Here is a 16,176-nt window from a genome sequence, read left to right on the forward strand (position 1 = left end):
CTTGTCACGTCAAGTTTTGAGTGTTACAAACTCTATTCAGGGTACCTTGACAAGCAAAGTTAAGAGCTGGTACAGAAATGGCAGATGAATTACACAGCCAAAAATATTGCCATCAACACAGGAAACATCTTGCTAGTTCTTCGTTTTCTTTTACCCCACAAAAGTATGTGACACATATTTTCTGGGGTGTAGAGAAGAAAAAGTGTCATCTTGTTGTATGCCTAAAGCACAATCTGCACCTATCTTCCCTTCCCCCATAAAAACAAGACCTAAGACAATTTTATTTATTAAAATAATGTCTGACTGGGATGCATCTACTTGCCAGGTCTGATTCTTCCCCCGCCCAAGACCACTATGGTTGAAGTCAGGCTTTCAGTTTTGGTATTAGCTCTCCATCTTGTTGTCTGGAACAGCCTGATTCTGTTAACATTCACAATAAGCTGCAGAATGCATTTGCCAAAGCAGTGATAGGAGAGTGGTAGGGATTTTATTTTTTTCTGGGAATGAGGATTATGGTTTATGGGAACTAAGGGAAAAAAGGGAGTGAGCTTCTTCTAGGATGACAGGCTGATTTGGTGCAAAGAAAACCATCTGTTATATTAGTTTGAATTAATGTTTTCATCATATAGAGAGGCTTCCTAGAATACTAACGCTTCTAATAATCATAAGAAAGAGAATTATCAGCTTTTCCTCTGAAAAGCCCTTCAGTCTCCACTGTCTTCTCAGTGTTCAGCTTAAGGCACGGTACAGTAGTGTTCTCCTGTTCCAAGAAAGCCTAAATATATTTATCTCATAATAGCAGTAAAAATGGCTGTTGCTTCAGTCTTGCTCCCTTTCACAGTCATGCTCCCTTCTCCCCTTGCCACAGCTCATCTTTCCATTGAGAAGTAACACCATAGGAAGAAAAAAAGCTATATGCTCACTGGAGTGAGCATAGGAAAGAAAAAGAAAAAGTCGTCAAAACCAGTTACATACTTAACTCTCCAGTCTACTCTTTCAACTTTTTTTTTTTCAATAAATTCCATAGGTCCAGCACAGAGTCTAATGGACAGGTGGGTCACATTTTCATGAGCAAAGTCAAAATAAAATGAAGTGTTAAATAGCTTGAAATAATTTGAAATGATCTTTTACATAGTTACTTGTGAGAGAGCTTCATACACATGACTGCAAATAAGATAAAACTGAACAGGTGAAGTAGGAAAAGAAACTGAATCCCAGTACCAAGTAGAAGCAACAAAGTGAATACAAAGGGCTGGAGGTTCAACTCCAACCCGTAATTCCCATCCTGACTCAGCAGAGGAAAAAACAGCAGGAAGATTACGTTGCTGGAATAAAGCTTAACATCAAGCAGTTGGGTCTTACGAGACATTCAGCACCACTTCATTGTCAAAACCTGAACATCAAGAGGAAAGTGACCAGGATGAGCCCATCAACCAGCTTTGTGACATGAGCTGTGCTCCCTAGATCAGCAAGAGGAAGGCAGGAGAACTTGTTCCTCCACCGAACAGACACAGAAGGTTCATAAGCCCCAAGACAGCAGAAACTGTTAGGCAAAAGTTTCAACAGCACCAACAGCTGTCCTGCAAGGATGTGAGCAATGAATTGTTAATTGCAAGGATGTGAGCAATGAATTGTTAATTACAAGCACCAGGATCTCCACTGGGCAATCTCTGCTGGATGACTGTCAGCAATTAAACTACCTACATTAACCAAATTAGAGTGAAGGTGAAGCTAGAGAGAGCACTGCAAAAGGAGAGCCAGCCCACCTACCAACTCTAGAAAAAGTTAGACATGACACTGCTGGAGTGGGGAATGTATCTCCTCCTTTCTCTCTTTTTATCCAGAATCCCACCAAGTCTGGAACCAGGACCGTGCCTTTTGCTTTTTTATAATTTACCTTCTTCCACCTTAAAAGCAGACAATGAAGGGGTTAGTAAGGGACAGCAGAAAACAACAGCCTTCTCTTGCTGTTAGCTAATTCTGCAACTCAGGCAGAAGGCTGTGCTACCCTTCAGAAATTCCAGGAATCAAACCTGCTATCATACATGATGGAAGGTCAATCACAGTGGAAAGTCAAGAGGAACACAGGTTAGAAAATTCCTATCAACTGAAAGAAGCACATCTAAGTCAAAAGCAAACTACCTTCCTTGTAGAAGTCAAATATCCAAAGCTGAAGAATGTCAGTTTTCTTTTGGTTAAAAGGGTGGCCTTCGTGGTCTAGTCTCCAGTTACATACTCGTGGTTTCAGACTCCCTGCCCCATGCAGTTCACACCCAAGTCATGTCACAGCTAAAATATTGTCAAAAATTGAACAGCTTCTAACCTTAGTTAAACAATTAAGTGCAGTATCACTAACATCCCTTCAACATGTTATTGATTTGGTTTTCCTGCATGCATCATATGAGTATGGAATATATATTTGATGGATGAACCACTCCTTGGATAACAAACTGGCTGGATGGTCACACTCAAGGAACTGTGGTTGTGGTCAATGGCTCAGTGTCCAAGTGGACACCAGTGAGGAGTGGCATTCCTCAGGGGCTGGGACTGGGACTGGCACTGCTTAACATTTTGTCAGCAACATGGACATTGGGATCGAGCGTACCCTCAGCAACCTCATGAAGTACAACAAGGCCAAGTGCAAGGTTCTGCACACAAGTCGGGCAATCCCAAGCACATATACATGCTGGGTGGAGAATGGATTGGGAGCAGCCCTGAGGAGGAGGACTTGGGGGTGTTGGTGGATAAGAAGCCTAACATGGCCCAGCAATGTGAGCTTGCAGCCCAGAAAGCCAGCCGTACCCTGAGCTGCACCAAAAGCAGCGTGGCCAGCAGGCTGCAAGAGGTGATTCTCCCCCTCTACTCTGCTCTCATAGAGACCCCACCTGGAGTACTGCATCCAGCTCTGGGGCCTGCAACACAAGAAGGATGTGAACCTGTTGCAACAAGTCCGGAGGAGGCCACAAAGACGATCAGAGGCTGGAGCACCTCTCTTGTGAAGCCAGGCTGAGAGAGTTGGGGTAGTTCAGCCTGGAGAAGAGAAGGCTCCAGGGAGACCTTACAGCAGCCTGCCAGCGCCTAAAGAGGGCCTACAGGGAAGATGAGGAGGGACATCCCTTTTTACAAGGACACAACTTTTTTACAAGGACATGTAGTGACAGGACAAGGGGGGATAGCTTTAAGAGGAAAGAGGGTGGGTTTAGATGAGATATGAGAAATAAATTCTTTACTGTGAGGGCGGTGAGGCACTGGCACAGGTTGCCCAGAGCAGCTGTGGCTGCCCCATCCCTGGCAGTGCTCAAGGCCAGGCTGGATGGGGCTGTGAGCAACCTGGTCTGGTGGGAGGTGTCCCTGCCCGTGGCAGGGGGGGTTGGAACCAGACGATCTTTAAGGTCCCTTCCAACCCAAACCATTCTATGATTCTAAGTATCACTTCCCTAGGTCTCCATTCTACTAACATGTAGCTTTGGAAATAATTTCCTTCTCATGCCAAATTCTTTGCTTTATGTATAGGCATCTTTCTGACAGCTGCTTGCATTATTCCTATTCTCTGATCACAGTTGCTGCTCTTCCCATCTACTGACTTTGCAATTAAAACTGTAAGAAACAAAGCACGTTTGTTGGATGTTTTCCATTTTATTCCCTCATATTAGATCCCTAAAATGCCTTTTAATGCCCATTTTGAAAGTAATGTTTCTAACTAAAACTGTATGTAAAGCAGGAATATCCTAAAATATTTAGAATTCAGCGTATACTTAATTTTCATCAATAAATACTGGGGGGAAATTTAATTATATGATTTAGTAATTCTTCAGAAACCAGGCCTAAAAATCTAGTTTCTGAATTCTTATTCAAGTATCCATTAAAAGGATTTTTCTGAGCATTTTATTATTTCAAGAATGCAAGTGTAAAAGACTTCAAATCGACAGGATTTTAAAGTGTTCTGAGAACAGACCATGGAAATGCTTTTCACATAAGCAAACTATTTTTAACTGTGAAATGAACTACAATTTTGGACATTAAAATAAGACACTACTAAGAGAATTTTACTGTCTTAAAAACATACCCAAGTGAAGAACACTGGAAAAAACCCAACAGTAATAACACTGAATGATTTTCAGCCATCTTGGCTAATTACACAAATGTGCTATCTTCAAGGGAAATGGAAAGAACTTAATTTTCTTTAATTTCCAACACAATATTTAATGAAAAGAGGGAAACACATCTTGCTTCAAGTGACAGGAAAAAACAAAGGGTTTTAAAGTTTTTTTGTTGTTTGTTTGGGGGTTTTGTTTGTTTTGGTTTTGGGTTGTTTTGTGGTTTGTGTTTTTTGTTGTTTTTTTCTTTTTTCTTTTTATTCTCAATTCTCCATTACTTAATGAAGACATGACTGCTGAAATCTGCACTCTAAATGCTTATCAATGTGACCTCAGATAAGCACTATTTATTTTTTTCTGAACCTCATGGGTTTGTGATGATCCTGACAGCACAGTTCTATTTAAGTACATTCAAAGGCAAAGAGATTAATTCTTCTGTCTGAATTCGGACTTATCGTTTTTCTAATGCACCCTGTTCCTTACCTTCCATGGCTATGGAAAGCTTTTAAATAAGGGGCTCTGCACCCACACAGCGGAGCCTGCGAAGACCTCACAGGCAGAAAAGGAACAAACGAGTCTTTGTTTCTAGAAGAGGGGGATTTGAGGGAAGAGGAGGAGGGGCAGACAAGTTAAAAAACACACACAATTTACGACAATAAAAAAAGATGTTGCCATCCTATAATATGGCTTAACTTCACAATCTGGAGAATAAAGTCAACTGTAATAGCTGCAATATACTTTTCAGAACAGAGAATTAGTGGTCTTCAAATGTTACACATTAAATGTTCCACTGTCTAAACTCAGCAGCAAAACGCCTGTTCTGTACTGTAGCAGATAATACTCGCCAGTTACTGAAAAAAGTTTAGACTGATGTAAAAAAACAACACCCCCAAAACCAAAACAAAAACAAACCAAGAGAGAGAAACAATTACCAGTCATCGGTGCTAAAGGCCAGCAGATTGTTAACAACTCAAACATAAAAGGCTAATTCTCTCCCAAGATCCTATGCCAATTTAAATCACCCCAGGGCACTGACAGTTTGCAGTAACACAGTACCTTTCCCCTATTCAGAATTACATGCAAAGATTGCTGTAGAGCACCCTTAATGATTAACAGACACAGCTGAATGTTTGATGGTTTTTCTTTTGTATTTATCATTTCACTCTTCAAAACTAAAACGAATTTTAATCTGCGAATTTGAAGATGTTATTTATCTGAACAAACAACAACAAAGCAGCTCAGGATCTGAGCATACTATAACCTACTGTTCTTAATAAAAATAATCAATGTTTTCAGTGCGGGAACTGAAAAATTTCCTTTGCAAAGTTGACCATTTTTGTGCATCATTTTTGGCTATGGCCAGGTTTTAAAATGGTGCTAGTTTGCAGCATGCAACAAAGGCAAAAATCCTCTTTGATTAAATTGAAAAGAGCTGTGAAGAAAGAAAAAAGTTCCAGCAGCATTTGAAAGAATGAGTCTTGGAAGTAATAAAAACTTGTTCCAAGTGGCTTTTCTAGAGAGACTTAGTACAGCAGTATGTTGTTTAATCAGGATACAAATCATGTTTCTGGATTGCGTACTTTATAATGCATTGCTATATTACTTTAAGGAAACCCCCATTGCAGTTTCGTAATCCTGCTGTTATAAAGCGACTTAAAAATCATCACAATAAAATATTCCATTGTTTCCAGTCTCCAATTAATCTGAGAATCCTGAAGCTTATTATGGGGGGGGGGGGGGGGGGGGGGGGGGGAACCTGAAACAGACTGCTCTTCGAACTCATTTTGCTGTCGTAAGTGTACAAACAAACCTTAATGTATTAGGTAAAAAGAAATATTCACACACACCTGAACTGGACTCTTGGTTAAAACAAGATATATCCAATGAAAATACTATCTATTACAGAAGCACATCCAAACTACAGATTGATTACTCTGCATTTATCAATTACTTGTATTCAAATGAAAATAATATTTTCCTTTTTGTTCATCTATCACTATGGCAACCTGCTGATTAGACCATATAAAATCATTTAAACAGTTCTTTGTTTCCTTTGATAAAGCTGCCATTGTTTTTAAAAGTCATTCTGCATCCTAAAATGCAGAGGTGCAACAGCTAGATTGACTGATCACCACTGGATTGACTGATCACCACTAAGACTTGATTGCATCCACAGACAGACTCTTAACACACTGGAAACTACGTTGGAATAAAATGCTGTTGCAGTTCTTCATGGATCTAACTTCCCCCCCCCCCCCCTAAAAAAAAGCACTTTCACTCAATGTATGCCAGTTTTAGAAGAACTGAAATATTCTGGGCAGCCAGAAAAGCAAATACAAATGAGATTCAGCAGTAATGCAAATAGCTGTAAGAAACTTCTGCTCAGTGCATGCATATGAAACAATACATTTTCCATTCTTTAAAAATAAATCAATTTTAATTTTGGAAGTCTAAACCATTTTTAAAATATCTGACTTTATTTTTAAATTTTCGTACAGAATGGAACTGACAGCAGATTATGAGAAGAAACCTCAATAAATGTTGACTGAGTTTAAACTGTATGTGTTAAACGCTGAAGACTACAGAAAGTGCAGGACTGTGAGCTCATTAAGGCCCCATGTCTGTTCACTGAATATCTGGCAAAAAATATTTAATCAATGTTAGTCCCCATTTTAGACCAAAGTTAACCAGCTGAGAGTCTATGTAAGGGTATTAGTTGCAAACAGTTTCACTGCTTGATCACCACACAACACTTCCTGGGTTAATTAGGCCAAAACATGAAAACATTTTTTTTTTTTTTTTAAATGCAGATTTCTTTTGGTTTATTTGAGGGCAACAAACCCTGTATATACACATGTGCACATCTGCATCTTTTTTTCAATCTCTGTCATAAGCCCATTAGAAATGATTAAACGGAAGTTACAAAATCCAGTAAAAACTACTGTAATTAAAAAGTCAACAGTATCCCGTCAAGAAAGAGCAAAATTGTTTTCTGTATAGAAGAAACAGAAATCATGTTTCAACATGATTGAATTCAAGGAGGAAAAAAAGCTGACGCTTCTTTGAATTTTTGATTATATATGATTAGATATAGGGTATATAATTAGTGTGTGTGTATATATATATATATATTTAGATTACAGATAACGAATGATGCACTCAAAATGATCCACCTTCAAATTTTAACATAGTATGCTCAGTAACAGATGTGCAAACTGTGGTGTTAGAAGGGTATGGTGAAAAGAATGTCCCTATTAGGAGTACAGTTTTCTTTCACTGCCACAGCTGTTCTAGCACAAGAGTGGAAGTACGCATTATTTCTACTGGCATAAAGACACCATTACCCAAAAATCACCTTTCTCAAACAGGATTAAATTATTCTAAAAAGAAAACAAACCCCAAAACAGGTATCAACTTACATAAACCTACTGCCCTAACATATCTTGAATGAAAGCAGGGGGTTTTTTCCCTCTTTTTATTAGTATACGTATATTCTACATAAAGTAGATAACTACATTCTTATGCAATACTTGTGGAAAGATTTACCACTTTCTTCAGTGAACTCTGTTCAGTAAAGAGGTGTAACTACTTACTGCTTTAGAGCAAAACAAGATTTTACTTTCTGATGCAGCGATGAACTAATAAGCATTTATTGTCACTACCACAAGGGCAGCATGCTTACCAGTGAAATTTCATATGTCTGTCAATATTCGCAACAAGTTCACTTTGACTCAAGTCATTGGTTCACTGAAAACTGGTGCTGTTCCATCTGTACACATTCTCTGACACACATACCAAAATACAGAGGCCTCTTCCCCATTCTAAACGATCTCCTGAAATTGTTCTGGAAAACAGAGACAGGGAAGTGAAATATCTAATACCACTAGACCTTTCAGATGAGTCCAATCCACTTTGTTTTGGAGAGCACGTAAAGAGGGTATGACATTGCATTTGCAGATCAAAACAGACTGTGGCTCATGCTCTGCTTTTGTGCAAAAATGGAAGGCAGATCTGAAACACCATTGTGACCAGACATAAGGTCTGGGCTTTTTTTCGACCAGACAAAGGCCAAAAGCAAGTTTTCCAGTCTAGAGTTCTAGTTCTATCTTGTGCACAGATCTGCCTCTGGCAGAGCTCCTACAAACTAACTTGAAAAAACACATATTAAACAAAGTGCTAGACAGGTAAGGGACAGGAAAGCAACACTAGAAAACTTCCTTTTAATTTCCAGTACTTAAAGGTCAGCCAATGCACTGAAGCTTAAGCTTTTAAGTAGCTTTTAAGTGTAATTCAAGTTTGTTGTGTGGTTGGTTTTTGTTTTCATTTGTTTGTTTGTTTGGTTTTTTTAAATGGAAATGATAAATATATATTTCAATGAAATCTACAGGTGCATTTTACTTCAGTATTTCTGAACAAGCCTTTTTCATTGTTTCAAAGGTATCGTGTTCTTACATTACAAAAAAAGAGAGCAGAAACCCCTGATGTGCATTCTCTACATTTCTATAGTTACCATCACCTTTATTCCTTTTCCTACCTCTGCAGTTCAAGCAGCTACTATACACAGAGCCCCTATGACACTTTCTGTAACGATATTAAACTGTCTTTCCTTGTCTGTCCCACCTCCCCAATTCATACAGAACTTCGAAAAACATTACCATAATCTCTAAGTGAGAGTGATAAAAATAAATTAGTGGCAATGATTTCAACCTGAGGTCACATCTTTTGCTTCATACTCCCCCACGGCAGCTCCAACATTTGAAAGAACAGAAGGAAAAAGACTGGCCATGGCTAACACTGGTATGATCACTAGTCACAAACCTATAAAACTTCAGTCTGGAATACAGTAATACAAAAACTGAAACAGTAACTTGTTTTACTCCAATTCCTGCAGATAAAATTGTCTGACTACTCTAATGGAGTACTACTTTTGAACAGAAGACTTAACATTAACCCAACAGACACACACAAATCAACTGCCAGTTTCTAGTATTTTCCCAGTTGAAGTTCACCATCCCATCTTCGAATTTAACAAATTAAGTATCCTCAAAAAGCCAATTATTTTAAGTTGCATTTCAAAACCAAGTCCTATCATCTGCAAACTTAAATAACAGTTAAATTCCCTTAAATGGTATTTGATACAAAAGCCAATTCTCGGAAACTTACAGCAATAAAGTTGAATGAATCCAAAATTCAACTGGTTCTAGGAAATTTAGTTTTATAGAAAAAGCAGATGTTGTTTTACTTTACCAGCTCCAGCCACTCAGAAAGCATAGCTGACCTGTTTCCTACCCAGATGTTCTTTGACTGTCAAGAAAACATTAACTTATCTGGAAGGCTTAAGAAAAACAGCAAGATCTGTGAAGAATGACCAATGGACAACAGCAGAAGCTAGTAAAAGGCAATACAGTCCAAAACACAAGCTCAACCTGACAGTCCAATTACCCTAAAGAAATAACCTTCTAAATGAAAAAACAATTTGAAAATTTGAAGCCCCTTACTACAAGGCCTGCAAAGGCACTGAGAAGGCACAACAGCATGTTTGTAACAGACGCTCCACTAGTCAAGAATCCTGCTGACACAGGCTTAAGGACCCCCTGGCCCCCCCATCCCCATTCCCTTGATCTCGTGTCATCTTTTGTGATTGCCTGGCATGAGAAGACCCTCCTTTCATACTCAGTTCTTTCCTAGATTTTAAAGTTTGTGAATTGTCCCAACACAAAACTGTTCTAAAGTCAAATTCATAGACTTGGAGGATCAACATCTGAGCCACAAGACCTCAGTGCCGTTTAAGTGGTGTAGCTGAAGACCTCAAACCCACTTCAAAGATGTTAGATCTGAGTCTTGAAAGAAAGTTCTTATCTTCAACTAGGAGCACTCAGATTTTAGACTCAGCCTACCCCACAGCCAGGTATTCTGACTGGGACTCTTATCTGATGCATTAGTCTTAAAAGTCTGCTCCAAGAAAGAATCCATGTAACTGCATCCTTTTATTTTCTGTTTGAAAGCATGAATGCAATACCCAAATTCCCCTTACCAAGTAAGTCAGTAGGTGTGTCTGCCTAAAACAATTTTCAAACTGATCCTCCTTTCTCTCTCTTTTCTGGCTGCACTAATGGAAAATTCCCAGTACCACTTGAAAAAAAAGAAAAAAAAAAAAAAAAAAAAAGAAAAGGTATATGCACACCTACTAGAGAAAATACAGATGAATGTGAAGCTTCCATCTGATGAGGTGATGAGGAACATACAGAAACATAAGGGCTGTCTAGTTGGAAGCTGGGAATTCAAAAGCAATAAGAGCAAAGAGTTTTAAACCTTCTGTTTCTGAATACCGGAACAGAAGAGTATGTTTGCACATACCATTCAATAGCTTTACTGTTTTCAGTGGTTCTTCAGATTGGTGAAAGCGGCACTATCAAGGAAGAAATTAATTTCTTCTTCATTTTCAATCAACATTAGTATCACAGTAATAATCCAAAGCTTCAACATGACAAAGATGAATTCATCTAGGATTGCTTCTGAAAGTGTTAGTAGTCAAAAAACAGTGAAATCCAAGCCCTTATATTAAAAAAAACAGTGACAGAAAAGAGTATGATGACCCTCGGGGGGTAAAAAAAACCCAACAGGATTTTCAACCTATATTAAGCACAGAGAGGTAAACTTCTGAGTCATTCACATGCTATTTAGGGTCACAGCACAGATTTGTTGAGGATCTCCACATGATAAATAAATGCAAGGCTCAGTAAGTTAGCTCTGTCAAACAGATCTTTTTCTTCTTTACTGGAGTGACTGAAGGAGGTCACAAGTGAAAAAGCAACAGGAATAAGATTTTGTATTTTCTTGGCTCAAATGATAAAAACATAAACCACAATACAATGTGTACAACTTCAGATTTCAAGGAAAACTCCTTCAAGCTCAACAGCAGCTAGCAGCTTGTCTCTATTTGCCGTCACTCTAGATCAGAAGAGCCCACATGCTTTTTTTTTTTTTTTTACTTTTTTCCTTTTTTTTTTTTTTTTTTTTCTTTTTTTTTTTCTTTCCTGCCCCTTTCAGTTACACTTGAGCTCTTTGACTGAAAAGGTCTGGAACAGATTAAAAGTCCGACCACAAAATAAAGAGCCTTGGCATGTACTCAAGCCTGTCTGGGATACACACACACAGTGGGCCCAAAAAGGGAAGCTATGCAGCAAGAAACCCTTATGCAGTCTTTTGGACATTTCTAACTTGTTTCAGTTTAACTGCACAGCATCAACATTCGATGGAGTTTCAGTATGTACAAGACAAGTTGCTTTTGCCCTTACAGTTAGACCATACTATTTACAGGAGTGCAAAATAGTTCTGAGAAACAAGATTCATCTCATTCAAAACCTCTGTCAATTAAAGCCTTTTCCACACTCCTTTTTAATTCCAGCTCATCATTGGAAACTATAAAGTAATACAAAGGAAAGAAAAATACACACCCTGCAAGATTACTTAAGTAAATATAATTGACTTGCCTCTTTTAACTGCAAAAGGCAACACTGATTTTCAAAATGACTGCTTCCTTTTCAGCCTTATTCACATATTAAGTAATTATGAAGTTGCAAATTACCCACACACTGCTCTTACAACAGGCAAACAGGTCTGCAACTCCGGCTGGTGTTAAAGCCAGCATGGACATTTGCCAAAGCTGACAACCTTCAATACACGCCCCACCTTTAGGCTCAAGTTGCACAGTGGTTCAACCTGTCTACAAACTGGTGAGCAGTTCATAAACAAAGCGTGACAATCTGGTGTTCTCCATAAGAGCAAACGGATGTTTAAAGTAAGCACTCAAGCCCACACAACAAAAAAGCTAAAATTTCTAACAGCCATTTCGGAAAAACAAAACAGAACAGCGAGGAGTTTTGCAGCTCTGTGTTTATATGGCATTCATGGAGTTAATGCCTCTCCCAAAAGGGGCCCACAGTTGTTGTTAGGTCAACCCCTGTAAAGCTTCAAAGGCTTTGTATCCCCTCAGCCTGACCTACTCAGTGATCTGCACACTGTTTTCATTTAGTTGCACCGAGTCCAAAACTAAAGCCTGAAAACCACAATGATCTCTTCTTTTTTTTTTTACCCCTACTGTTTTTTCCATGGCTCTGGAAAAATAACCAAAATCCAAAGGAGGTGAAAATAGTAAGTTATCGGGAAAACAAATCAAGGGCAAATGAATACAGCTAATAACACTCACACACACAAGTCATGGCTTTATACAAAAATTAAAGTTGTAGTACCACCTTAAATGCATCAGAACAATCACTTGGACAATCTGAGAATCTAGTTCAGAGTCTGTTAGTATTACATGCTATTGCTATTCATAGTCATCAGTGCCAATATTTTATCAAAATGTTTGCAGCTCTGCTCTTCATATAGATCAAAAACATTACAAAAAATGAGGTATCAATTCTATTTTGTTGAATTTTTACATCTAGACCTTGTGATCCCTAATTTAAGTTACTATTACTAGTTCCAATATTACAGTCTTTACCCCACAAAAAGATGATTAAAATAGAAACAGCAAAACTAGTAATTTCTCTCCATATTGTTTAAAACAGAAAGTTTTGTCATGATCATCACTGTGACAAGCTGGAATTATAAGCTGGTATATGTTTCAAGTGTATTTGAACAGCATAAATTATTATTTGACAATGCCCTCTTTAAGATAGCGCAAAGGAAAGCAAATATTTGTTTAGGAGTTAAAAGATTTTTCTGCGGTAAAGTTTTGCAATTTTAAAGGGAAGAGTGAGCTTGGCTGAAACTGTCTCTAGGTAAGTAATTTCTGAATGCCACCAATTTTGGGAACTGTATGGATCATATGGCAAAACACCAATCCCTAGAATTAGATACTTTGGTGACATAGACTCCTAAAGGGTATATGTTATCCTTTAAATCTTTTTTTTTTTTTTTTTAATAATGATTTAAATAAGATCTGTATAATTAAAATATATTTTAATCGTACTATAAAAAGTTTTCAAAATATGCCTGCAAAATTAAAGCTGAGTGAACTGAAGCAGATCAAAAATTCTGAAGTGAGATGAACTTTTACCAAAGCGTGGGTCAAGCCTTGGGTCTAGCCAAGATGTGGTCTTGTTCTTATGGTTTATGTAGTAAATTTCTCCATCCTGGGTCATAGCTTGTTCCCATCCATCGGGGAGTGGGCCTGCAATATAGAAGGAAGGAGTTGATGGCGGGCTCTTGTTTGCTCCAGCTGAAATTGATCTAAAAAAAATTCCAACATTTTACATATATAACAGTACATGAAACAGAAGAGTTTCAAGCTCGTCTAACATTTCTGGGATAAGGGCAAAGAAGTGGTGGGTGGAAAATCAAAGAACAGAAAACACTTCTATCATTTTGATTTAGGATTTGGAGTTTAATTTTATAACTCATTTGCATCCTTTCATATGCTTTTGACACTCCCTTTTGCTATAGCATTACAGTACAAAACCAGCAATAAGTCAAGCCTGCCAGAATGAAACCAGCATAAGCACCAGGAAAAAGAACAAGCATAGAGATATTCTACCTCTCATGGGAAAGCTCATTTACTGATTAAGGCCCAGCAGCAGCAACAAGGTAACACTGATGAGAACCTGAATTATTCCTCTACCTTTAACAAACAATTAAAAAAAAAAAAGTGTCAAAACCGATTTTCTGTTTACCTCACACCATAACTTTCTGTGAAAGCATTAAAGGCTTAAGCAAGCAAAAACACAAACCTGAAGCACAGGAGGCAAACAAGCAATGAAAAAGCAGAGCTAAGAAAACACCAGGAGCAGACACAGAGACACAGTGCTATGCACAGCAGTGCTACGCCTCTACGAGCAGGAAGGCACAGGCAGGGAAACCTGCATTGAGGAAACACTAAAAGGGAGGCAGGTGATGGTGTTCTGGAGCCCATAGCTAATGTCTGAACAGTCTTGAGGTGTGTTACCCTTATGCTCCAAACAGCAGCTTTCAAGAAACCACCTTTCATCATTATACAGTTCAGAAATCACTCATTCCCATCTCCATATGATCATGTACATTCATCTGTATTCTGCTTAGACTGAAAACTACTCTTAAAGTTATACTCATCTCATCTTATTTGGCATTTATAAACGTATAGTTTTGAATACTTATACCCACATAGATACAGACTTTTACAAATATCTAAATTAGATACAGGAATACCCTGCTTGTATTTCTTTAGATTTAAGTACAATCCTAAGGTGATACATCAGAAGATCCATTACAAATGTGAAGAACGTAAAAGAAATTAGAACAGGACCTGCTGCAGGAAGCCATCCTACCTCAACCTTTTTTTCCACTCTTCTTCAGTGTAATACAGTAATACACTAGCAAAAGCGACCTGGCTGTTGGACTAACAGACTATCCTGTATAATGTAAATTACATTAGGTATGCACATACATCACAATTTCACACATGAGATTCAGATACACACACAAAAATATGTTGTGTGTGTATCTGATAAATGCCTAAGTGCCTGAACTACATTAGCTCTTTGCCTGTCATTTCGTCCTAAAGTCATGCTCCTGTTGAAGAATTCATCGTCTAAAGCTGGGTGGTGGGGTGGGGTGATAAATTTGTTTATTTAATCTCAAAAGATGTAAAACCATCAGTTGATTGCATTCCAGTAATATCCCAAGGCATGACCTAGACAAGAATTTCTTACTCTGGTCTTGCAAATCCACTGCAAACTACATTTCTAATTTAAACTCTTTCACTTTGGCTCTGGAAACTATGCCTTTCTCTAGGAACCTCACCACTCCACCATTAGAGATACAGCTTTTTGAGCGAGGAAAAACAGTATCTAACCATTGGGCATTTTCTTCCCACCCTTAACACTCACAAGCTTTAAATGATGCACACAAGTCACAAGAGTACTTCAGCTTTTACCAGAGGCTTATGAATAGAGCAGGCAAGAGTGACAACACTGCAAAATGTTCATAAATCCTAATACATTCACAGTACAACAGCACTTTAATGCGGAATTGAAAGATCAACTGCAAAGAACCCTCTACTTTGTTAACCATACCCAAAGACCAGCCAGCTAATCAGTGAGATGCCATTTTATAAAACTGGGGCACAGGGACACAGTGACAAGCCCCACATCATCCCAGTGCAGAAGCCAGTGAAGAACCAACAATGTTCCCTGACCGCTAAGCCAACACACTGGTCGTGTGGGCAGATCTTCTTGCTACCATTCCCCTCAGAGTCCTTCTAAGCCACATATCCCTTGGAGATGAAACTCAGCAAGAAATTCTCTTTTGAACTGCAAAGCCAAAAAATGCAGCTGGCTCTAGGAAAAACAAAACTAGCCTTGGGATGGCAGTCCTGCTGAACACTGAGTAAAGTATATACTGGTCCAGCATGTCCCTTTATAGTAAATGAGAACAAAATGCCTTTGAAGCAGGATGTCAGGAGCTGATCAGTCCACCTACTTGGTGGAACAATACTGCTTATGAGATTCAGTGATCTAATGAGTACTAGCTTACCAGAAGATTCTCTTTCTAAATAAAATGCACAGCTGTGGACAAGATAGGAAAGATCTGTCTGCTCACCTGGTTGTCACAGTAGGAAGTCTTCCTTGCTAAGTGCCATCAACAGCTGCAGAAACAGAACTTTTTTCTCTAAAAACTTTTGGCATTAATCATGATGTTGCTTTCTTCTTTGGCCAGTAAACTGCTCTCCTGTTTCTGCTGTCATCTCTACATGTTGAAATGTGCAAAAACTGATTAGTACTGCTTTCTGTAATTCCTATTCTGTTTTGTGAGCAGTTGTGAAACCAGAAGACTGTCAAGTCTGATTTTGTAACTGGCTGCTGACAAACTTTGTGTTAGAGGCAAGTAACAGAGGAAAAATGGAAAACCATGGTGAAGAATATCAGATGCATTCAACTCAGAGCATCTAGAAAAATTCCTGTGCAATTACATGTCCCTTTTCCTTCAAAAGGCGGCTGAATAGGGACAGAACTTCCAGTACTAGTTTATAAGTGATTTAACTTATCTAAGTTCTATATTACTGCTCTTCAGACCTTCTCATTAAAATTTCCAGTTACTG

General features: G+C 38.5%; 1 protein-coding gene across 8 annotated transcripts in view; it reads right to left on the reverse strand.

The window, feature by feature from the left end:
* The window catches only part of YAP1 (Yes1 associated transcriptional regulator), a 98,633-nt gene that overhangs the window by 23,645 nt on the left and 58,812 nt on the right, over nt 1–16,176 (reverse strand). For 4 of the 8 annotated variants that reach the window (XM_055802134.1, XM_055802135.1, XM_055802136.1 and 1 more), the window contains exon 4: nt 13,162–13,275. The exons of the other annotated variants lie outside the window; for them this stretch is intronic. In XM_055802134.1, coding sequence (XP_055658109.1) covers nt 13,162–13,275 — 114 coding nt within the window. The remainder of the gene's footprint in view (nt 1–13,161; nt 13,276–16,176) is intronic. 8 annotated transcript variants of the gene reach the window in all.

This window comes from Falco peregrinus, chromosome 4 (genome assembly GCF_023634155.1).
Source record: "Falco peregrinus isolate bFalPer1 chromosome 4, bFalPer1.pri, whole genome shotgun sequence".
Taxonomy (NCBI): domain Eukaryota; kingdom Metazoa; phylum Chordata; class Aves; order Falconiformes; family Falconidae; genus Falco; species Falco peregrinus.